The following is a 23,846-nucleotide window of genomic DNA, read 5'->3' as shown; positions in this document are numbered from 1 at the left end:
CCTAACATTTGTCACTCTCTGCTACCAAGTGACCTCATCCTTTGTTAGCCAGTGTTCTGTATTAGCAATGAAACATGTCTTTAATTAGACCCTTAAAAGGCAAAGCAGATCTGGGTGCAGTGACTCGCCCCTGTGATCCTAGCTACTCAGGAGGCTGGGATCTGAGGAGGATCCCGGTTCAAGGCCAGCCCAGGCACTAAAGTCCGTGAGACTCTCATCTCCAGTAATCACCAGAACACCAGAAGTGGCGCTGTGGCTCAAGGGGTAGGGCGGTAGCCTTGAGCTGAAAGAGCTCAGGGACCAACGGCCAGGCCCAGAGTTCAAGTCCCATGACCGACCATTAAAAAAAAAAAAAAAATCAAATCAGCGTGGCATTGGGCAGATGTGATCCTTTCTACGAACTGAACCCTGAGTTCCTGATACCAGTATGGTGGGCAGGTGAGGAGTAAGAAAGGAACAAGGTACCTATTCAGAGAGAACTGTCGCCCTAGCTACTCAGGAGCTTGAGATATGAAGATCGTGGTTCCAGGCTATCCCAGGCAGGAAAGGAAAAAGATTTATCCTCAGTGAACCACCAAAAAAAACCAAAACAAAACAAAAATCTGGAAGGAGATGGCAGGATGGCTCAAGTGGTAGAGCCTTGAATGAAAAAGCTAAGAGGCAGTACACAGACCCTGAGTTTCAATCCCAGTGCCAGCAAAAAAAATCAATGAGTGGATGGATGAGTGAGTGAGTGAATGCAAAAGAAAGCCACTTGACAAGCTTTATTTGTTCCCTAGGTGCAAAGGGGCAGCTAGTAGGGAGACAGACACGATGGATACCTTTGTTGACTCTGCCTGGTACTACTTGAGGTACACCGACCCTCACAACCCTCACAGGTAACGCCCCCCCCCCCCCCCCCCCCGTGAAGTTGTCACCTGTGTGGTCTCATCCTCTAAGAGGCATTCAGCAAAAGTGGAGCCAGGGATGGATCTGAAGAGCCTGTGACCTTGGTCCAGTGCAGCAAGGGCAGGAAAAAAGAAGTGGGGGGAGGTTATGGAAGGGCCCCAGACCATAGCATGGGCCCAGAGACCTCACCCAAGCCTGTGGAAAGCCCCAAACAAGCATATCCATTTTCCTAGCCATTTAAGAGGCTGAGTCTTGAGGATCATGATTCAAAGCCAGCCTGGGCAGGAATGGTCTCTGAGACTCATAATATCTAATAAGCCACCAAAAAAGCCAGAAATGGATCTGTGGCTCTAGTGGTAATAGTGGTAGAATATGAATTTTTTTTTTTTGCCAGTCCTGGGTCTTGAACTCAGGGCCTGGGCACTGTCCTTGGGTTTTCCCTGGACTACCACCCTATCCTTGAGCCAAGCCCCACTTCCCGTTTTCTAGAGGTTAAGTCTCAGGTCCTTTTGTGCCCAGGCTAACTTTATATCTTGATCCTCAGATCTCAGCCTCCTGATTCCTGAGTAGCTAGGATTACAGGTGTGAGCCACCGTGCCTGGCTTTGGTTGTTAATTTATATAAAAATCTCAAGTTTTCAGAGTGCATTGTCTATAGCCCCCTTTACACATTTCATAAATGAACCCCCTTCCCCTCCTTTCTCTTTATTATGTAAGCTTTTCTCTTACTAAATCCTGAAAAAAAATCACTCTCCCCCGCACACCCCCCCACCCCCACCCCCACCCCATCCCCAGCAGAATTCAGAGCCAGTTGTAAAGAGCTCATTTCTTTCTCTTCTAGTCCCTTCAGCCCAGCACTGGCAGACTACTGGATGCCAGTGGATTTATACATTGGTGGGAAAGAACATGCCGTCATGCACTTATTCTATGCAAGGTTCTTCAGTCATTTTTGCCATGATCAGAAAATGGTCAAGCACAGGTAAGCGCTTCTGCTATTTTACCACACAGTTAAAGTTCACAAACACAAACAGGCAGGTTATCAAGAGCTACGTATGTAGCAGGAAAATTAGCATATTTGTTTTGGTACTGAGGCCTGGACTCAGGCCTGGGTACTATCCCTTAGCTTTTTCCACTTGAGCCACAGCTCCACTTTCTGCTTTTCAGTGGTTCATTGGAGATAAGTATCCTCACAGACTTTCCTATCTGGGTTGGCTTTGAACCGTAATCCTCAGGATTTTATCCTCCTGGGTAATGTATACATTCTTAGTAATCCTATGTTGAATCCCTTGATAGAAACCAATAATGTTCTTACTCTTTCTTTCTTTCTTTCTTTTCTTTTTTTTTTGCCAGTTCTGGAGCTTGTACTCAGGGCCTGAGCACTGTCCTTGACTTTTCCTCAAGGCCAGAGCTCTACCACTTGAGCCACAACACCAGTTCCGACTTTTCTATGTATGTGGTACCAAGGAATCGAACCCAGGTCTTTGTGCATACTAGGCGAGCACTCTTACCACTAGGCCAAACTCCCAACAGGAAGATGAATGAGTAGCTCTGTTGCTGATAGGAGTCTGTTCCTAATTGAGTGAAAGAATGAATGGGATAATCAATAGTTGTGAATAGGACTAACGAGTTTGGGAATCACTCTGTCACAGCCAGCCTGGGTTGCAAGTCTGCCAGGCCACGCCTCTGACATCCCCTGGGCTTTACTGCCTGAACCTTGAATCGCCTATCCTTTCTACACCTACTTCTTGAGCTGGTCTTGAATGGCCTCTATGACTTGAAGCTTTGTGGAGTAGTCTGTACCCGACACGATACCAAAATCGATGCACAAATACATGTTCAATGAGCAGACAGGGCCTTGTGCTGGGGGAGTCAGGGTCAGATCTTGACAGGTTGCCATTCTTCATCCACCAGAAGGTGGCAGCAGGAGTCATCTGATAAATACAAGACCTGGTTTCAACTCCACAGTCTATTGAGTTGTGTTGTTTAAGACCAAGATTAAGCTGGCCCTTAACTTCTGTTTGTTTGTTTATTTATTGTTGGCTGTGGGGCCTGAACTCAGGACCTGGGCATTGTCCCTGAGCTCTTCAGCTCAAGGCTACTGCTCTACCACTTTGAGCCACAGCATCACTTTCGGTTTTCTAGTAGTTCATTGGAGATGAGAATCTCATAGATTTTCCTTCGCAGGCTGGCTTTGAACCTTGACCCTCAAATGTCAGCCTCTTGAGTAGCTAGAATTCCAAGCATGAGCCACCAGCATCCAGCATTCTCCTTCTCCTTCCTCTTTTTCTCCTTCCTCCTCCTTCTCTTCCTTTTTGGTTTGAAACTGGAAATTCAGTATCTGACACTTTTACTCCTTGGCTGGTGCTATACTACCTGAGCCAGGCCTCCAACCCCTGTGGACTTTTTTTTATGCTCATGCACATTTTTTTTTTTTCCTGTTATTCTTTCCTCCAGGGAGCCATTTCACAAGCTGCTGACCCAAGGCCTCATCAAGGGGCAGACATTCCGCCTGCCATCGGGGCAGTACCTGCAGAGAGAAGAGGTAGACCTCACAGGTGAGGAGGGCTGGGCTGGAGTCAGGTGCAAGCCAGGGCCAGGCCTAGAAACTCCTGGCTGGGTGGAGACTCCCAGAGGGATCTGTCCGGTTACATTCACAGACTCTGGCCTCACTCTGTCTGCCTCTCTACACTAACCCCATCCAGTTACAGCCATCCCCTCTCTCTCTCTCTCTCTCTCTCTTGTGCACGCCAGTCCTGGGGCTTGAACTCAGGGCCAGGGCCTGAGCACTGTCCTTGTACTTTCTCCAGACTAGAAATCTACCATTTGAGCCACAGCGCCACTTCCGGCTTCTTCTATGTATGTGGTACCGGGAAATCGAACCCGGGACTTCAGGCATGCTAGACAAGCACTGTTACCACTAGGCCAAACTCCCAGCCCCCAGCCTTCTCTTTCACCCCATCAAGGTGTCTGTCTACTCACTGGATGTAGCTCAGTGGTAGGGAATTTACCTAATGTGTGAGGCCCTAGGTTCGACCCCTAGCATTGCAAAAATTATATACAACAAAATGAGGGAGAGAAGGAGGCACATTGAGTGAATCCCTGTGGTCCTACCAAAGGCATTTTTCCTTCTTCACCTGGAATTGTTTGTTTCTAGAATCCATTCATAATCACTTATCATTCCTGCTTCCTTTGTATTATGTTTTGCTTTTTTGTTTTTATGGTACTGGGGCTTGAATTGAAGGCCTTGCATTTACTAGTCAAGTGTTCTGTCACTTGAGCCATGCCTCCAGCCCCCAATTTTCCATGGATCATTTTCAGGATCTCAAGTCAGCTGGGCTATGATCTTTCTTTCTTTCTTTCTTTCTTTCTTTCTTTCTTTCTTTCTTTCTTTCTTTCTTCTCCTCCTCCTCCTCCTCCTCCTCCTCCTCCTCCTCCTCCTCCTCCTCCTCCATCTCCATACCATCACCTCCCAAATGATTAGAATTACAGGTTCATTGCTAAGTACTCTTCTGTATCTAGGTCCTACCCCCGTTCATGCCCAAACGAGGGAGAAGCTGGAGGTGACGTGGGAGAAGATGAGCAAGTCCAAACACAATGGCGTGGACCCCGAGGAAGTCATCGCCCAGTATGGCATCGACACAATTCGCCTCTACATCCTCTTTGCTGGCCCTCCGGAGAAGGATATCTTGTGGGATGTGAAGAGTAAGTCACCTTCCTCTCCCTGCCTGCTTCCTTCATCTGCCCCACACTCTAAAGAAACATCAGGGGATGTGGGGAGGAAATGTTCCAGCCCGAGACGGAAATGGATCTACGAGTTGGCTCCCTTTCAGTCCACCCAGCATTCCAAGTTTGCTTTGGGCTTCAGGACCCTTTGGGGGATCCCCCCCAGTTCTTCTCAGACCTGCTGGTGTAACTTCCAGGATGCCCCGCCCCCAATGGGGCCTCAAGCAGAAAGGCTGTGCTCTGATTCTAAAGCCGGGTTCTCTGAGGACCATTCCTGGAGAGCTCTTTCCAAGGAGACTGGACTGGCTTCTGCACTGTTGCTGTGCCTGCTGTGTAGTGCCAAGGCCAGTGGCCTCTTGATCTACCTTGGAAGAGATTTTCTAGAATAAAGTGGGGGTGTCCCCCGCCCCTCCTCCAAGGAAGAAGTCCCCAGGCAGAGAGAGGGAGAGAGAGAGCTGGGTTTCAGTTCTAGTTTTCCAGCCAGAGGACATACAGCATAGGGAATTCAAGCCCTAGGACTGTCAAAAGAGAGAGAGAAGGGGGGCGGATTTTTTATTTTTATTTTTCAGTTCTGGATCCTTTATTATTATTATTTTTTTTTCATTTGGTTGTGGGGCTTGAATGCAGAGGGTTGGGCACTGTCTCTGAGTTCTTCAGCTCAAGGTTAGTGCTCTACCACTTTGAACCACCGTGCCACTTCCGGCTTCCTGGTGGCACTTCCAATTTCCTGGTGGTTCACTGGAGATAAGAGTCTCATGGGGACTTTTCTGCAGCGGCTGGCTTTAAACCACGGCCCTCAGATCTCAGCCTCATGAGTAGCTAGGATGACAGGTGTGAGCTACTGGCATCGAGCTAAGAAAGGAATCTTGAACACCTGGCTGCCCTAGACTAGATCCTGGAGAGGGGTCACAGTGACAAAGGCAAAGACATTCCTTCTGGTTCCCCCTGCTCAGCTGCAGGACAGACCCCTGGGAGAACCTGCCCTTATCCTTCAATGGCACGGGTGCTCTACTGCCATTTGCCAGCAGGGGCAGCAGAGTGCTGCTGCTTCATGGCTGGGAGAGATTTGCAGCCAGCACCTAAGTGACCCAGAGGCCCAGAACACAGAACATCCGGGTCACTGGAGGATGCCAGCCGTCAGTCCTGGTCCAGCTTTTCTAACCCCCAAATCCAGAATGCACCCAGTTTCCCCACATCACGTAAGCACTGTCTTTTTTTTTTTCCTTGGGTCACTCATGGGGCTTGAACCCAGGGCCTGGTTGCTGTCCCTGAGCTCTTAATGCTCCAGGCTCGAGTTGTACCACTTGCACCACAGCTGCACTTGGTTTCCTGGTGGAGATAAGAGTCCTTCCTGCCCAGGCTGGCTTCGAACCTTGATCCTCCCGATCTCAACCTCCTGAGGAGCTAGAACGACAGGCCTGAGCTCCTGGCTCGGGACAACCCTTTCTGTCTCTTCACTGTCCCCACATGCAGCTGACGCCCTTCCTGGGGTGCTGAGATGGCAGCAACGTCTGTGGTTCCTGACAACCCTATTCCTAGAGGCCAGGGCCGGCGGCCCGGCGCCCCAGCCTCAGATGCTGAGCAGTAAGGAGAGAGCCGAGGCCAGCAACATCTGGAAGTACAAGAATGCGGTCATCTCTCAGGTCAGACACTGCAGTGGACACAGAAGGTGCCTTAGCCCACAGGTCCCCGGCTTCCCCTGCTCTGAGTGCGCCCGGGGAGGGGTGGGGGAGACTTCTCCCTGCTTTGCAGTAGTGGCTGAGTGCTGCATAGTAGCCTGTCATGCTGTTTTAGATGCTTTTTTTTTTTTTTCTAGTGACAAGAGATGTTCTCAGGTCACAACTCTTTTCTCATATTGGTTTGTCTCTGTCTCACTTCCCATGTTCCCACTTTTTAAAAAATTTTTTTTTCTTTTGTGCAATCCTGGGGCTTGAACTCAGGACCTGGTGCAGTCCTTGAGCCTTTTTTTTTTTTTTTTCTCAAAGCTAATGTTCTACCACTTTGAGCTTGTCGTGCCTTTATCTGGTGGTTCAGTGGAGATAAGACTCATGGACTTTTCCTTGCCTGGATTGGCTTTGAACTCTGATCTTCAGATCTCAGTCTCCTAAGTGGCTAGGATGATAGATATGAGCCACCAACACCTGATTCCACTTGTGTTTTTGTTGTTGTTGTTGTGCTATTCCTGGGGCTTGAACTCAGGCCCTGGGTATGATATATCCTGGGCCTTTCTCTACCCCCTTTGAACCACAGCACCACTTCTGGCTTTATTCTATGTATGTGGTGCCAAGGAATCGAACCCGGGTCTTCATGCATGCTAGGCAAGCACTTTAACCACTAGGCCAAACTCCCGGCCCCCATTTCGAGCTGATTAAATGAAGATAAGTATCTCACAGTCTTCCCTGCCCAGGCTGGTTTCAAACCATGATCCTCAGATCTCAGCTTCCTGAATAGCTGGGATGATAAGGTGTGAGCCACCAGCGCCCACCTTAAGAAACAGTCTTAAATAAGGCAAACAACATTGCCTGAATTTTAAATCTCTGTGCTATGAAACCTACTGATCACCCACGTTTCTGTATTTGTAAATATTTTAGATTACATTCATTTAAATTTTGCTTTCTTGACTTTTTTTTTTTTTCTAGAAAGCTTAAAAGAATTTTGAAACAAGTGACTAATTCAGCTCTTACCTATAGGTGACCGCCCATTATGTAGAAGACTTCTCTCTGAATTCTGCCATTACTCAATTGATGGGACTCACTAGTGCACTCTTGGTAAGTGGCGAAGTCCTGTGTAGAAGAGGAATATGAGGGTTAGGGAGATGGCCTATAGGGGCCAGGAGCATGACCTAGTGGTTAAAGTGCTCGCCTAGCATGCACAAAGACCCAGGTTCGATTCCTCAGTATCACATACATGGAAGAAGATGGAAGTGGTGCTGTGGCTCAAGTGGCAGAGCTCTAGCCTGGATCAGAAAGTGTCCAAGGATACTTGCCAGCCCCAGGACTGGCAAAAAACAAAGATGGCCGACAGGCACAAGTTGGGGAGACAATGCACCCAGTTTACTTCTTACTATGGTGATTTTGTCTCGTGTGTGCACTGGTTTTTGGAATTAAACTCAGGGACTGGGGTGCCGTTCCTTGGCTTATCCCCTCAAAGCTAGCCACACCTCCACTTCCAGCTTTTTACTAGTTCATTGGAGATAGGAGTTGCAATGACTTTCTTGCTTGGCTTTGAACTGCGATCATCAAATCTTAGCTTCCTGAAGAACAGGGATTACAGACAAGAGCCACCAGCAACCCAGCCTGTTTTGTCTTCAAGAAACATTTACTCCATGTTGCACCCAGTCTATTAAACTGCCAAAAGAATTTTCACGAGTGTAATTTGCAACTGAGATCCTGGAGGCCTTGGAAAGTTAGATGATATATCTGGTCGGTGAGTGACAACCGTGGGATCTACCAGGTGGACCGGAATCACTGTCACCGAGACCAAAGCCAGCCTTTACTGACCATCTTTCTTCTTGCTACATACGACTCCCTGTTTTCCTGCCAAAGAAAGAATTTGTCAGTAAATATTATTAGCTGTTGGACAATAAAAAAATGTACAGTCCTTGACTCATGCTTGTAATTCTAGCTACTCGGGAAGACTGAGATCTAAGGACCTTGGTTTGGGGCCAGCCCAGGCAGAAGTCTGAGACTTTTTTTTTTCTTCTTTTTTTTTTATCAGTTGTAGGCCTTGAACTCAGGGCCCAAGCACTTGTCCCTGAGCTTCTTTGTGCTTAAGGCTGGCACTCTACCAGTGGAGCCACCACATCACTTCTGGTTTTTTGAGTGGTTAATTGGGGATTTTTCTGCCTAGGCCTGCTTCAAACCCTGATCCTCAGATCTCAGCCTCCTGAGTAGCTAGGATTACAGCTGTGAGCCACCGTGTCTGGCCTGTAAGACTCTTCTCTCCAGTTAATTACAGGCAATGCTGGAAGTGGCTGGCGCCATGTGTTAGTGTGCTAACCTTGAGCAAAAGGAGCCCAGACCTAGAGTTTAAGCCCTACGACCGGCCAAAAAAGAAAAGAAAAAAAAAAAGAAAGAGAATTTAACTACTAACAGTATTTTTTTATTTGGGGCAGTAATAGTGTTTGAACTTAAGGGCCCCTGCTTGCTCATGGCTGGCTCTCTACCACTTGAGCCATTCCTGCAGCCCAACATTTTGTGGGTTAATTGGTGATGCAGTCTCCTGAACTTTTTTTTGTACTTTGAACCTTGATCTGCACCATTATATATGAAGTTATATTCAGCCTATTAAGCAGTTTGATGTTTCTTTTCTTTTTTTTTTTTTTTTTGCCAGGCCTGGGGTTTGAACTCAGGGCCTGAGCACTGTCCTTAGACTTTATTTCGCTCAAGGCTAGCACTCTGCCACTTGAGCCACAGCACCATTGCTGGCTTTTTCTGTGTATATGGTACCAAGGAATTGAACCCAGGTCTTCATACGTGCTAGGCAAGCACTCTATCACTAGGCCAAACATTGTCCTTGACTCTTTGGCTCAAGGCTAGCGCTCTAGCACTTGAGCCACAGCTTCATTTCCAGCTGTTTGGTGGTTAATCAGACGAAAGAATCTCACAGACTCGTCAGGCATGGTGGCTCACACCTGTCCTCCTAGCTGTTCAGAAGGCTGAGATCTGAGGATCACCGTTCAAAGCCAGTCCAGGCACTAAAGTCCGTAACACTCTCATCTCCAATTAAGCCACTAGAAAACTGGAAGTGGCGCTGTGGCTCCAGGGTGAGGTCGGTAGCCTGGAGGTGAAGAGCTCAGGGACAGCGCCCAGGCCCAGAGTTCAAGCCCCATGACCACCACACACACACACAAAGAATCTCACAGACTTTCCTGCCTAGGTTGGCTTTCCACCAAGCTCCTCAGATGTCAGCCTCCTGAGATTATGGGCATGAACCACCAGCCAGCACCCAGCTTAGACAGGATTTCTTCCCACCGGCTGTGTCTCCCCGTTCACGGGCGGCCTTCCTTTCTTACCCAGGCCTCTCCCATTCTTTCCTCCTCTTTAGCAAGCCTCTCAGAAGATCATGGAGCACAGCCGTGAGTTCGAGGACGCTCTGTGCGCACTGATTTTGATGACGGCCCCCCTAGCACCCCACATCACCTCTGAGCTCTGGGCAGGTATGTGAGGATTGCTCTTTACCAACCAGGTCGGAGGTTTTTAGCCTCACTCGGAGATGTGTCTGTGTCGTGCCGCGTGGCACGTGGTATGTCTTCCATGCACTTGTCCTAGGCTAATATGAACATCCAGGTTGCCTTTGAACAATCCTTGTCATGGCTTGACTTTCCTTATCCCACATACCTCAACTTGGTATAAGCTTTTGTGTGTGTGTGTGTGTGTGTGTGTGTGTGTGTGTGTGTGTGTGTGTGTCTATTCTGGGACTCGAACTCAGGGCCTGGGCACCGCTCCTAAGCTTTTGTACTCAAAGCCAGTGCTCTCCCACTTGAACCACAGCTCTACTTCCAGCATTTTTGGCGATTCATTGGAGATAAGAATGTCGTGGACTTTCCCATCTGGGTTCCTCGGTAACACATACACAGAAAAAGCTGCAAGGGGTGGCTGAGGCTCAAATGGTAGAGCACTAGCCATGAGAAAGCTCAAGGATAGTGCCTAGGCCCTGAGCTCAAGACCCAGGACTGACTAATGTATGAGAATTAAAATGTCACCAAAAAAATTTTTTAAAAACAGCTGGGAATGGGGCCAGGAGTTTGGCATGGTGGTAGAGCGCTTGCCTAGCATGCCCAAAGACCTGGGTTCGATTCCTCGGTACCACATACATAGAAAAAGCCAGAAGTGGTGCTGTGGCTCAAGTGGTAGAGCTCTGGCCTTGAGAAAGTCCAAGGACAGTGCTCAGGCCCTGAGTTCAAGCCCCATGACTAGCAAAACAAAAAGAAAAACAAACGAGCACATCTGAGAACTGGAGGCTCACACCTGTAATTGTAGTTACTTAGAAGATGAGATCTGAGCATTGTGGTTTGAAGCCAACGTAGGGGAAATTTCTTGAGACCCTTTTTTCCAGTAAACTACTCAGAAAAGCCAGAAGTGTGGTAGCGTGCTTGCCTAGCATGCAGAAAGACCCAGGTTCGATTCCTTGGTACCATATACATAGAAAAAAAGTCAGAAGTGGTGCTGTGGCTCAAGTGGTAGAGCTCTAACTTTGAGAAAGCCCAACGACAGTGCTCAGACCCTGAGTTCAAGGCCCAGGACTGGCAAAAAAAAAAAAAAAAAACACGGAGAAAAAAATACCAGAAGTAGAGCTGTGACTTAAGTGGTAGAGCACTGCCTTGAACGTAACAGCTTAGGGACAAGGCCCAGATCCTGAGTTCAAGCCCCAGTACTTCAGTTTAGTACCCTTCCTCCATCCCCCTCCAAAAAAGAAAAAGAACCCTGTGCAACAGCAGCTTAAATGGCTCTAAGGGGATTTTGCCAAGAACAAAAGGCCAAGCTCAAGAGGTTATGTATTGTATGAGTCTATTTATAAATGTTCTTGAAATAAGAGAATCGAGAGATAGGGAACACATTCGTGGATGCCAGCAGTCGAGGGTTGGGTGAAGGGGCCTGGCTAAGCTGGGCAGTGCCAGTTCAGCAGCCATGTGATTGTGGCAGGCCCGACATCTCCAGCTCCACCCACGTCCCGATATACCCTGGACATCGATGGATCCTGACTTTGGGTATTGTGACTTCATCAGCTCAGGAAGGACCCCTGGAGGAGGGTGTGTGAACGCTTCTGGAGACCTCTAGACCGTTTCCGTGTGGTTTCCTGTGAAGCCAGAGCTCTTTCAGATGAGACTGGGTACTTTCACAGCACGATGGCTGTGGACCCAGGGTTATTTCAAAAGGAAGTTGTTGTCCTAGCTGTCTGTCTGTACTCAGATGTCCCAGAGGTTGAGACCGGCTCAGTTGACAGTGAAAGAAGGAAGGAAGGAAGGAAGGAGGAGAGGGAAAGAGGGGGGAAAGAAGAAAGGATGGAGGGAAGAAGGGACGGAGGGAAGGAAGGAAGGAAGGAAAGGAGGGAGGGAGGGAAGGAAGGAAGGCAGGCAGGAATCCGTTTCTAGCTGTAGATAGGTTTTGTAAACTCCTCACTTTTGACACTTAGCATTCACATTTTGCAAGAATTGAACTCAGGGCTTCATGCTTGCAAGGCAGGTGTTCTACCACTGGAGCCACATCTCAAGCTCATTTTCCTGTGGGCCATGAGTCTTGAACTCAGCCTGGGTGCTGTCCCGGAGCTCTTCAGCTCAAGGCTACTGCCCTACCCTTGAGCCAAGCCCCACTTCCCGTTTTCTAGAGGTTCACTGGAGAGAAGAGTCTCAGGTCCTTTTGTGCCTGGGCTGGCTTTGAACCTTGATCCTCAGATCTCAGCCTCCTGAGTAGCTAGGATTCAGGCGTGAGCCACCGCGCACCCGCCCAGCATTCCTTGGTTGTTTTCAAGGGAGGGTCTTGCTTTATGCTCAGGCTTGCCTAGTTGTTGATATCTTCTTCCTGTTGTTAGGCTCACACCTGTAATCTTAGCTGTGCAGGAGGCTGAGATCTGAAAGACTGGGTTCAAAGTGAGCCCAGGCAGGGAAGTCAATGAAACTCTTCCCTCCAGTGAACCACCAAAAGGCCGGAAGTGGAGGAATGGCTCAAGTGATAGAGCCTGCTTCCTTCCTCCATAGGAAAGTCAGCTCCCTAGAGGAGAGAGGGAAGGAAGACGATAGACCGTGGGCCATAGCTAGCCTTGTGTGGAGGCCTTGCATGCCTTCTCAGAGGCCAGCTTTCCCCGCTGACCTGTCACACCAGCCATGGCACATGTTACATGATGTTAGAAATACTTTCAACATTTGCATAAAAAGAGTTTTCCTGCCCTCAAAAGAGCATGGAAGCAAAATCATGCTGAGCTTCTGTTCATCCTAGCTCTGCACCCCGGGGCCCCATTCCTCACCTATATGGAGACGTGTTGGCAGGGACCCAGGCTGCTATAAATAAGCATTCCAGGAAGGCTATGGCTTCCTTCCTTTTTTTTCCTCTTAGGGTGGAAGTTGTAACCACTTCTGCCCAGAGCATTTGTGTCCAAGTTCCTTTTATCTCTCAGGAATCTTGTACAGCTTCCACAGGCGGCCTTCCCAAACCTGCCCTGGACGCCGGCCCCGCCCACGGTGACCACTTACAGAGTGTCACTTACAGAGGTTTTTCATAGAATCTCTGCCAAGAGCTGGGTACTGGTGGCACTGGTAGCTCACGCCTGTCATCCTAGCTCCTCAGTAGGCTGAGATCTGAGGATCCTGGTTCAAAGCCAGCCTGCGCAGTAAAGTCCATGAGACTCTTACGTCCAATAAAGCACCAGAAAACCAGAAGTGGTGCTGTGGCTCAAGTGGTAGAGCCTTGAGAAAGCCCAAGGACAGTGTTCAGGCCCTGGGTTCTAGCCCCAGGACTGGCAAAAAAACAAAAACAGAAGTGGGGCTCAACTGGTAGAAGACCAGTCTTAAGAAAAGGCTAAGGGACAACCCCTAGGCCATGAATCCAGTCCTCAGTACTAGCACCGGGGGGGGGGGGGGGGGGGGGGGAATGCCAGGTGCCTGTCACTCACTGCTGTCACCCTAGCTACTCAGGAGGCTGAGAACCGAGGACTGCTGTTCAAAGCCAGGCATGGGCAGGAAAATCTGTGAGATTCTTATTTCTAAGAATCCACCCCCAAAACCAGAAGTGGAACTGTGTCTTAAAGAGGAAAAAGAAAAGTTCAGGGACAGCACCCAGGCCCTGAGTTCAAGCCCCCCCAACCAACCAAAAGAAAAAAGAAACCTAACACTGGCCGGAAGTGGTGAGTTCCCGGTCTTCCTCAGGAACTTATGTGCTCGTTACAAGCCATCTTTGTTTTGATGTTGCAGGCCTGGCTCTGGCGCCCAAGAAACTGTGTGACCACTATGCCTGGGATACTGGGGCGCTGCTTCAGGCTTGGCCCACCGTGGACCCAGAATACCTGAAGCAACCTGATGTCGTGCAGATGGCTGTCCTGGTAGGTTCCTACCCCCGCCCCCTGGCGCTTGGTCCCTTGGTCCCAGAGGTGGGGCTTTCTGACCTGAACTAACATGCTAAGCAAAGGTGCTTCATTAAACTGTCCCCCAATAGAGCTCAAGACCAGACCAGGCTGGCCAGGCATCAGTGGCTCACGCCTGTCATCCTAGCTACTCTGGAGGCTGAGATCTGAGGACCACAGTTCAAAGCCAGCCTGGGCCTGTCACTCTGTAAAATATATTTCAGAAAAACTACAGAAATTCCCTCCTTCCCTCCATCTCTCCCTTCTTCCTTCCTTCTTTCCTTTCCTTTCTTTTGTAAATTGGATCCTTTTCAATGATAGTTTATTTCTTGATTTTTTTTTTTTTTTGGTCATTCCTGGGGCTTGAACCCAGGACCTGAATTTCTTTTGCTCAAGGCTAGCACTCTACCACTTAAACTTAAACCCCAGCACCACTTCTGACTTTTTCTGTGTATATGGGTACTGGGGAATCAAACCCAGGGCTTTGTGCGTGCCAGGCGAGCACTCTATCACCAGGCCACTCTCGCTCACCACCTGAACTCTTTCACCCAAGTTTAACAGGACCATTTTGAGCCACAGCATTATTTCCAGTTTTCTGGAGTAGATAGAATTACAGCGCCCAGTAAGGGTGGACTTTTTTTTTTTTTTTTTTTGATTAACCATATCTCCTGAGTCATACATGAGTCCAAATCGTTTATAGACAAATTGTCTTTTCACTCACGTTACACCATGCTTTAGGCCTGCCTTGCCTGTCATTTTTGGTTGGAAACCCAGGCTCTCATAATAAGTAAGCCCAATTTCCTCTTGACACAAGACAGACAGAGCCCAATCCCTCTTGGGGCTTAAAGAAAGAAAATAAATGCCAATTGTAGTATCACTGTCCTATCTACCCAGAGGCTGAAGGTGGGCAGACAGAGAGGTGCAGCTAGCTGGCTAGCTGGCCAGGCCTTGTGGTCTGGGAATCTGATTTGCTGAGCCACTGGACTCTGCCCTGGCATTTAGATTTCTGCCATCCCCTTCAGTGGCGGGAGTAGGCGCTGGGAATGGGGAGACGGGGAGAATTAGGCAGGGTTTCCCTGGAGACTTCTGCCTCAAACCCTCAGAACCAAAACTGCCCCTGGTGATGCAAGACATTCTTTTTCTTTTCTAACTTTTCTTTTTCTTCTTTTTTTTTTTTTTTAACCAGTCCTGGGGCTTGAACTCAGGGCCCAAGCACTATCCTTAGGCTTTTTCAAGGCTAAAGCTTTAGCTCTTGAGCCACAGCACCATTTCTGGCTTTTTCTATATATGTGGTATGGAGGAATCAAACCCGGGTCTTTGTGCATGCTAGGCAAGTACTCTGCCACTAGGCCAAACTCTGGCCCCCAGAAAAGACATTTTTTTTTTAGCAGTGTTTCTGAGAAATAATTATCTGCTGTACCCCCCTGGAAACTTATGCCTCAGTGCAGCTGACAAATTTCAGCTTAGAGAAATGTCTTTCTATTTTAAGTAACCACAAATTTTCTATTTAAAATATCACTAGGGCTGGATACTGGTGGCTCACGCCTGTCATCCTGGCTACTCTGGAGGCTAAGATCTGAGGATTGGGGTTCAAAGCCAGCCCGGGCAGGAAAATCTGTGAGACTCTATCTTCAGTGAACCATCAGAAGGCTGGAAGTGGCGCTGTGGCTAAAGTGACAGAGCCTTGAGTGCAAAGAGCTCAAGGGCAGCGCCCAGGTCCTGGGTTCAAACCCCACAACCAATAATTGGTTAGTTAATTAATAATTTATCCCCAAAGTAGGTAGGGAACTGTAGGTCAGGGCAGTGCCAGGCAGCAGAGTTTATGGAGGAAGGCTTGCCACGTGACATTGCAGTGGTGCCTGAGACCAGAATAGAAGCTGCAAGGGTCAGTCAGCTGGTTCAGCTTGCTTATGTTCCCGTGAGCCCTGCCAAGCAAACACCAAGGGCTCCTTCCATGAGCTGAGCCCTGGGAACAGAGGCCGGGGAGGGGGGGGGAGATTGTCTCACACTCACACACAGAGTCTAGAAAGCCTCAAGGTGAACGAGTCAGAGCTGGGTTCCGGGCTGTCCTGGTTCCTGCCTGACTTTCCAGATACTTTGTGTCAGGTGACAGCCCTGGCATGGACTGTCCCCAAGACTGGTTTCGCTTTCCAGGCAAGGAGACACTGGCAGAATAGTGTGCCAGTTGACTGGAGATCACACTGTCCACCCACTAAATCCCAGCCTCTGGTGACAGTGGGAGCTGTGGATTTGAAGCAGTGTGTGCCTGGAGACAAGGGTGGTAGAACCTTCAGGGCAGAGGAGTGTTAAGAAAATTCTGGAAGAAGCCAGGCACCAGTAGCTCATAGCTGTCTTCTAACTAGTTACTCAGGAGACTGAGATCTGAGAATAACAGTTCGAAGCTAGCTCAGGCAGGAAAGTCTGTGAGACTCGGGGAAAATCTGTGAGACTTTTATCTCCAATTAAAATAGCAGAAAAAATTGGAAGTGGCACTGTGGCTCATAGTGATGAACCACTAGCTTTGAGCAAAAGGAGCTTAGGTCTAGCACACAGAACTCAACCCTTAGGACTGGCAAAAGGGGGGAAAAAAAAGTGGGGAGGAGAAAACCATAGAACTTGGGGTAGGGGCTGGAACCAAGGGCTCTGACAGACTGCTCCAGAGAAGAGAAAAGAAGAGAAGAGGACCAAGCTAGCCCTCAGTTACCCAGCTTGCAAGACCAAAACCCTCCTAATCTCCACACCTCCTGAGTAACTAGGATTTCAAACTTGAGCCACTGGACCAGCTATCCCAGGGATATTTTTTACCCTAACACTGGGACTTGGATTCTGTACTGTTGTCTTCACTTGTTGATTCTACCACCTGAGCCACGCCTCCAAACCCAAGGATTTGTTTTGTTCTTTTTTTGAGGCTAGAACTCAGGAATTTTTTTTTTTTCTTTACACATTCACTTGGCTTTCCTGCTGCCTTGCTCACTGCTGGTGCTCTACCACATGACCCATGCCTACAGTCTGGCATTTTGCTGGCTAATTAGAGTTGAAGTTTTTCTATCTTCAAACCATGATCTTGCAGCTTTTGGTCTCCTGAGTACCTGAGGTAACAGGTGTGAGGCATTGCCTGGATATACTAAGGAGCGTGTTTGTGTGTGTGTGTGTGTGTGTGTGTGTGTGTACACACACACACACACACACACACACACACACACACACACACACAGGTACTAAAACTTGAACTCAGGCTGGGAGTTTGCCCTAGTGGTAGAGTGCTTGCCTAGCATGCACGAAGACCCAGGTTTGATTTCTCGGTATCACATACATAGAAAAAAAGCTGGAAGTGGTGCTGAAGCTCAAGTGGTAGAGCTCTAGCCTTGAGAAATTCCAAGGACAGTGCTCAGGCCCTGAGTTCAAGCCCAGGACTGGCAAAAAAAAAATAAATAAATAAATAAAACTTGAACTCAGGCTATGATGTTACTGAGCTTTTTGTTTTGTTTTGTTTTTGCCAGTCCTGGGGCTTGAACTCAGGGCCTGGACACTGTCCTTGAGCTTTCTCAGAACCACAGCACCACTTCCAGCTTTTTCTGTGGTTGTGGTAACCAAGGAATCGAACCCAGAGCTTTGAGTATGCTAGGCAAATACTCAACCACTAGGCTACGTTCCTGGCCAAGGATTTTTTCATATAACTTCCACCCAAACAGTAGTGGGAAGCTGTGTTCAGGAAATATAAGGTAATCCCCACTTCACAGGCACCCTCAGATACATCTTCCATGTCTTTGTGTCTGTCTGTCTGTCTGTCTGTCTGTCCCTCTTATTTAATGGGGGCACTGACCCTATCCATCTGGCAGGTGGTAGGGTTTGATCCTGCCCCTCTTAAAGATGATTCTCATTGTCTCAGCTTTTGCTTTTTTCCCCTTCACAGATCAACAACAAAGCCTGTGGCAAGATCCCCGTACCCCAACAAGTGGCTCAGGACCCAGACAAAGTTCACGAGCTCGTTCTGCAGAGCGAGCTCGGCGTTAGGCTCTTGCAAGGGAAAAACATCCAGAAGGCCTTCCTGTCCCCCAGAACTGCCCTCATCAACTTTCTAGTGCAAGAGTGACCCCCTCAGAGGCAAGGTCACGTGTCATGGATAATGCCTGGGCCCCAGGACAAAGGAGGCTCAACAACGTGCCTGTGTATAGTGGCCTGGTTCAGGAGGGAAGGTGGATGTGGGCAAAATGAGAAACAGGGCAGAGTTCCCACAGCCTTCCCTCATCCCTCAGCTCCTTGTCCGGATAAGAAAGCCCTCTCTCTTCATCAGAAGACACCAGGATGCTGCGGGGTGGAGAAGCAGAAGAAAAGCCACTGAGGATAGGGGTCCTTGAGCAGCCCGAAGCTTCTGCATCTCTGATTTCTCTTTGGACTCCTCAGACCACCCCCCTCTCCCCAGAGCTGCTGGACAACCATGCCGAGCCCTAGACGAAACAAGGAAATGCAGGCCACAGCCAACTGTCCAGTTGCCCAGCTAACTCAGGAGGCTGAGACCTGAGGATCACCATTCAAAGCCAACCCAAGCAGGAAAGTCCATGTTCACCAGCAAAAGGCCAGAAGCAGAGTTGTGGTTCAAATGGTAGAGCACCAGCCTTCAGTGAAAAAGTTCAGCTCCCAAGCCCTGAGTTCAAGGCCTTTGACAGACCAAAAAAAAAGAAATGTATGGAGCGAAGTGGGGTGCACATGCTTCTAATCCCAGCTCTGAGGAAGAGGATTTGAAGTTCAAGGCCAGCCTAGACTACATAGCAGAGACTGACAAAAATTTAAACTTTAATTAAAAAAAAACAAAAACAAAAACACCAACAGCTCTTGCTTATAATCCCAGCTACTCGGGAGGCTGAGATCTGAGGATCTTGAGTCAGAGCCGGCCCAGGCAGCAGGGTCTGTAAGACTCGTATCTCCAGTGATCCACTCAAAAGCTTCTCCCACACGTGCACACACATACACACGCAGTCTCCCCACCACCACCACCACCACCACCTCGAGCCCTCACTAAGGAGAGCCGCCCCACCCCCAGGAGACTGGGGCCCTCCCGTGTCCCAGAAATGGCCAGGAATGAACCCCCAAGTGTCAGTACATTGGGCAATCCTGGATTTGTCAAGGAAGTCAGCGATGGGGTGATCTGACCAGAAATGGTCCTTTGCCACTGATGACTATTTAATGAGGGCCAAAAGGGAAGAAGCTGGGGGCCGGGAATGTGGCCTCCTGGTAGAGTGCTCATCTAGCATGCAGGAAGTCCCGGGTTCAGTTCTTCAGTATCACACATAGAAAAAAACCAGAAGTGGTGCCGTGGCTCAAATGGTAAGAGCCGTCGTCTTGAGCTGAAGAGCTCAGGGACAGCGCCCAGGCCCAAAGTTCAGGCCCTATGACCTGACCAAAAAAAACCCCAAACAACAAAAAATCTGGTGCCATTATTCTGAAACGGCCTGTGATGTGGCCCCTCTGCAGTTCAGTAGTTGATAGATGATTGTTTTTGGCGTGACAAAATGTTTTGTCACTTTGGGACAGATTTCTGTTCTGATTCCAATCCTAGGAATTAGTCAGAAACAGACCGTTGTCTTCCTTTATCATCTGGTCATCGGAGTCTCTGGCTGGGTGCCTGCCTCCATGGGAGATGTGTGCAGGCCTCGGATTTCCCGAGCTCACACCCTGCCTCAGTTACGTTAGCATCAGTAGTTCAAATCCGTTTCCACAGCTAATAAATGAAAAAGCCAGAAGTGGTGCTGTGGCTCAACTGGTAGAGCTCTAACCTTGAGAAAGCTCAAGGACATTACCCAGGCCTTGAGTTCAAACCCCGTGACCTACAAAAGAATGAGAGACCCTGACTTTAAGTACTGTCATGGGTGTGCACACACAAACACACAACTGATGCCGTGATTGTGATTTGCTGAAGACCTCAGGCCTGACCCTCTCGATGGTCTGACTCTGAGCCCCCCACCCTCCCTGTACCTGGCAGGGAAAGTCTGGTACCACCTCCAGGAAAAATAGCTTTTAGGGGGCGGGGGGGGGGTCTTGAACTGCCTGCCCCACCCCACATGCAGGTAATGGAAAGGCTGAGGTGATTTCCAGCTCTGCTGAGAGAACGGATGGAAAGCAGCTGCTCCAGGGGTTGGGTCCCCGCCTCGTCTGAGGCCTTGGGGGCAGGAGGGCTGGCTGCCAAAGGCTCACAGCCTGATGAGTTTGGAGAATGGAATCTGGGGTGACCAAGTAAGTGTGAGTAAGTGAGGCTCTGCGCCCCCCTCCCCCGGGAGGAAGAATAGTGGGGAGTGACAGATGGGACAGGATTGAGGTCTCAGATCCCCGAGTTGATCTCACACTGCTGAGTCCCCCATCACCCATCCTGGGCAGAGCTGGCAGGAGCCTGGAAGGGAGCAGAGGGAGGGGAGGGGAGCAGGGAGGAGGTGCAGGGGTGATGAGGCCCTGGAGGGGAAGAGGTGGCTGGCCAGGCTGCTGGAACAACAGCCCCTATGACTCATCTCCCTTTGCCTCAAGACCTAAACTTGAGATCCAGTTGAGTTCCCCCTCTCACACGTCTGTGCCAGACACCGAAAGCAGGCCATAAATTGTGGACCACAACACATGAAGATGGTTCTAACCCAACCTCCATGCTGGCTTCCCAGCTGACCAGCTTTGATTCTTCCTGGATTATTATTATTTTTTTTTTCCAGGACTGTTCTGGTTTCTAGCTTTCTCTCCTAGAACCACACTGGTCCCAGGAGATTTGGTGATTGTCCACACCTACCTGGCTGGCCTCACCCTGTGGCTTTCTGCATGCTGTCCCTGAGCTGCTTTTACTCCAAGCTAGTGCTCCACCACTTGAGTCACAGTTCCACTTCTGACTTTTTATTTCTGATTCATTGGAAGCAAGAGTCTCGTGCACTTTCCTGCCTGAGCTGGCTTTGAACCACGATCCTCAGATCTCAGCTTCCTGAATTGCTAAGATGACAGGCGTGAGCCACCAGCCCTCAGCTCCTAACTGAGCTTTCTGGCTTTGCCCCTCAACTTCAAGCCTGCATGGGAAAGAGAGAAGAAGAAGGTGATCCTGGAGTCAAGACAGCCCTGCCCACTTCCTCTTGGCCTGGAGTTCAACCCCACAGGTGACCAGTTGTAAAGGGGCTGGGGTGATCCCTTTTTTCAGCACTAGCTGTTGGAGGGAGGGAGAAAGGAAGCGCCTTTGCCACTAGGCCTCCTGGCTGGCCAGCCTTAATCTTCAAAGTCCAGTCTGTACCGCTTGGTTTTCTTGAATGGGGGGCAGCTGTGTTTCTTCTCCATCTGACCACGTACAATAGTTGCATAATGACAGATCCTTCGATTGCCTGCCAGCCTGGGGTGTGTGCCTTGCCCTCTGACTGGGACTCCAGTTCTCACTCCACAAATATGTAGCAGGCTCTGTACCACTTCATAAAATGTTGGCATCACTTTTTTTTTTGCGGGAGGTGGGGAGTTAGGGAGGTGCTAGGACTTGAGCTTGAACTTTGTTAGGAAAGGGCTTGCTTCTCCCCTCTTGGCTCATTCTTTTTTTGTTGTTTGTTTCCAAAGACAGAATACAAAGGATTGACCCCCCCCACACACACACACACATACACATTTTGTTTTCCCAGGTGTGTGCAGACGTCACGCAAGCCACCAAACGTTAGGTGCAGACTGCCTGACGCAAGCAGGGCAATCTACCTAAGCCTGGCTGTAAACATTTCACTGTGGGTCCAACCAAAAATTACCCCTCCAACACACGCGCGCGCACACACACACACACACACACACACACACACACACACACACACACACACACACACCTCTAGACCTAATAGCTTTTTCATTAACCTCAGACTCCATAAAAACCCAACTTCTGTCCTACCACTTGGCAGACTCTCCAAAGTCCACAGAAAGGCTGTGCCCCCTTGCACAATCTCAATAAACAGCTCTTGCCTGTGGAAGACAGAGTCTGGTTTGTTTGCTTCCCTCCTTCTCCATTTTCCTAGCACTTAGGGCATGCATGCTATATTTTAGCTAATACTCCACCCGTTGAGCCACAGCTCCACTTTGGCCTTTTTGCTGGATCATTGGAGATCTGAGTTTCATGGATGACTGAGAATGTGACCTCGTGGTAGAGTGCTTGCCTAGCATGCATGAATCCCTGGGTTTGATTCCTGGGTACCACATACATAGAAAAAGCTAGAAGTGGTATTGTGGTTCAAGTGGTAGAGTTCAAGCCTTGAGAAATGCCCAAGGACAGTGCTCAGGCCCTGAGTTCAAGCCCCAGGACTGCCAAAAAAAAAAAAAAAAAGAAGCAGAGGCTATCTGTCGGCCTAATTTGTTGATAACTATTTAGCATCTGGCCTTCACGGCTTTAAGTCATCCATTGCTACATGGCAAGGAAGCAGCTTTGTGTCCATGCGTTGGGGCTGGCTGACTCATCTGTGACTTAGCCAAAAAGAAAATTATTAGCAAATGTGCGTGAAATCATGGGAAAAGATTTCTGAGAATCTTGTGAAGTGCAAAAAGCCAGAGGGGCAATGAATGCACTTGGGCTTGCTTCTTTCCAAAAAGAGAGGACCATGTCTTGAGTATTTAGGAGAAGTGACAGGGCTTGACCTGCAGGGGACGCTGGTGAGTTGGAGCTGAGGTGGTAAGGCCGCCTCACATACCTTGTGAATTTAAGCCATCATCATCAGGAGCTGGGAGTATGGCTTAGTGGCAGAGTGCTCGCCTAGCACGCATGAAGCCCTGGGTTCGATTCCTCAGTACCACAGACACGTACCAAGCCAGAAGTGATGTTGTGGCCCAAGTGGTAAAGTACCACCCTTGAGTCCAAGAAGCTCAGGGACAGTGCTCAGGCCCCCGAGTTCGTACCCTGCGACCGGCTCACACTTGTTATCCGGGTTACTCAGGAGGCTGAAATCTGAGGATTGCAGTTTGAAACCAGTCACGGGCAGGAAAAGTCTATGAGACTCTCACCTCCACCAAAACTGTCGGACGTAGAGCTATGGCTCAAGTGGTAGGGCGCTAGACCAGGTCCTGAGTTCAAAGCCCTAGGATTGGCACATACATTCTCCCCGCCCCCACTCTCTCCATATATACATGCATATCTATATGTCTGTATGAATATATATTGTATATGGTATCGTATTGGAGTTTGAGCTCAAGATCTTGTGCTTCTTTCTTCTTTTGTCCTCCTCCTCCTCCTCCTCCTCCTCCTCCTCCTCCTCCTCCTCCTCCTCCTTCTTCGTCGGTCCTGGGGCTTGAACTCTGGGCCTGGGTGCTGTTCCTGAGTTCTTCAGCTCAAAGCTACCACCCTACCCCTTGAACCACACAGCACCATTTCCATTTTTCTGGTGGCTCATTAGAGATAAGAGTCACACAGATTTTCCTGCCCCAGCTGGCTTTGAACCATGATCCTCAGATCTCAGCTTCGTGAGTAGCTAGGATTATGGGTGCCTTGGGTCCCTAACTCTTGGAGCCTCAATCTCCTTTACTTCTACCTCTAACTAAACTAGCTGAGCTGACGGGTGTGAGACTCTATGCCTGACCTTTATGCCTTTATAAAATGAATAAGCCTGAGACTCATTCAGAATACAATACGCAGTTGATTGTGTGTCACTGAACATTTTTTTTTTGCTGCTTTCTGGGCAGGCAGCCCTGGGAGGGACTGGCCAGGCCAGTGGGCAGCTGCCCTTCCCTGCAGAGTCTGGTGGCTGGCCACATGAAGATTATATGGCCTTTTGATGGCCTAGCAGAGCTGCTTCTCTCCCCCTGTCTCCCCCCCCATAGTTGGAGGTCAAAGTCTTGAGATCTGGGTCTAATCCAGAACTTTCCAGGGCAGAGAAATCAGGAAATAAATACTCATTAGAAGCCCCAGGAAAGAGCCTTCCTGTCAACTGCTTGTCTCATTCATAAGACAATTGCATAGTGAGATTGGAGGGCTGTGACAGCCTGAGGATCAGAAAACAGATTTGGAGAGGTCAAAGCTTCCTGGCTTGCTGGGGGGGGGGTGGCATCCAGGAAAGAAAGCAAGCTCCCAGAATCAGGTACTAGTATTATAGGCCTATAATCCGAGCTATTCAAGAGGCTGAGAGCTGAGGATCCTAATTCAAAAAACCAGCTTGGGTAGAAAAGTCTAATCTCCAATTATGCCCTCCCCCCCCCCAAAAAAAAAAGCTT

At 49.1% G+C, this 23,846-nt stretch overlaps 1 protein-coding gene across 1 annotated transcript in view; it reads left to right on the top strand.

The window, feature by feature from the left end:
* Positions 1 to 18,293, top strand: part of Lars2 (leucyl-tRNA synthetase 2, mitochondrial) — a 47,696-nt gene extending 29,403 nt beyond the window's left edge. Inside the window, exons 12-20 of the mRNA XM_090323501.1 lie at positions 780 to 878; positions 1,729 to 1,866; positions 3,342 to 3,442; positions 4,407 to 4,589; positions 6,084 to 6,253; positions 7,301 to 7,378; positions 9,657 to 9,768; positions 13,516 to 13,643; positions 17,578 to 18,293. Of these exons, the coding sequence (XP_090179627.1) occupies positions 780 to 878; positions 1,729 to 1,866; positions 3,342 to 3,442; positions 4,407 to 4,589; positions 6,084 to 6,253; positions 7,301 to 7,378; positions 9,657 to 9,768; positions 13,516 to 13,643; positions 17,578 to 17,757 (1,189 nt within the window). The 3' untranslated portion in view covers positions 17,758 to 18,293. The remainder of the gene's footprint in view (positions 1 to 779; positions 879 to 1,728; positions 1,867 to 3,341; positions 3,443 to 4,406; positions 4,590 to 6,083; positions 6,254 to 7,300; positions 7,379 to 9,656; positions 9,769 to 13,515; positions 13,644 to 17,577) is intronic.
* The last annotated feature ends 5,553 nt before the right edge of the window (positions 18,294 to 23,846 follow it).

This window comes from Megascapheus bottae, chromosome 32, assembly GCF_031878675.1.
Source record: "Megascapheus bottae isolate mThoBot1 chromosome 32, mThoBot2.hap1, whole genome shotgun sequence".
Lineage (NCBI taxonomy): Eukaryota > Metazoa > Chordata > Mammalia > Rodentia > Geomyidae > Megascapheus > Megascapheus bottae.
This window is presented reverse-complemented; position numbering and strand designations above follow the sequence as displayed.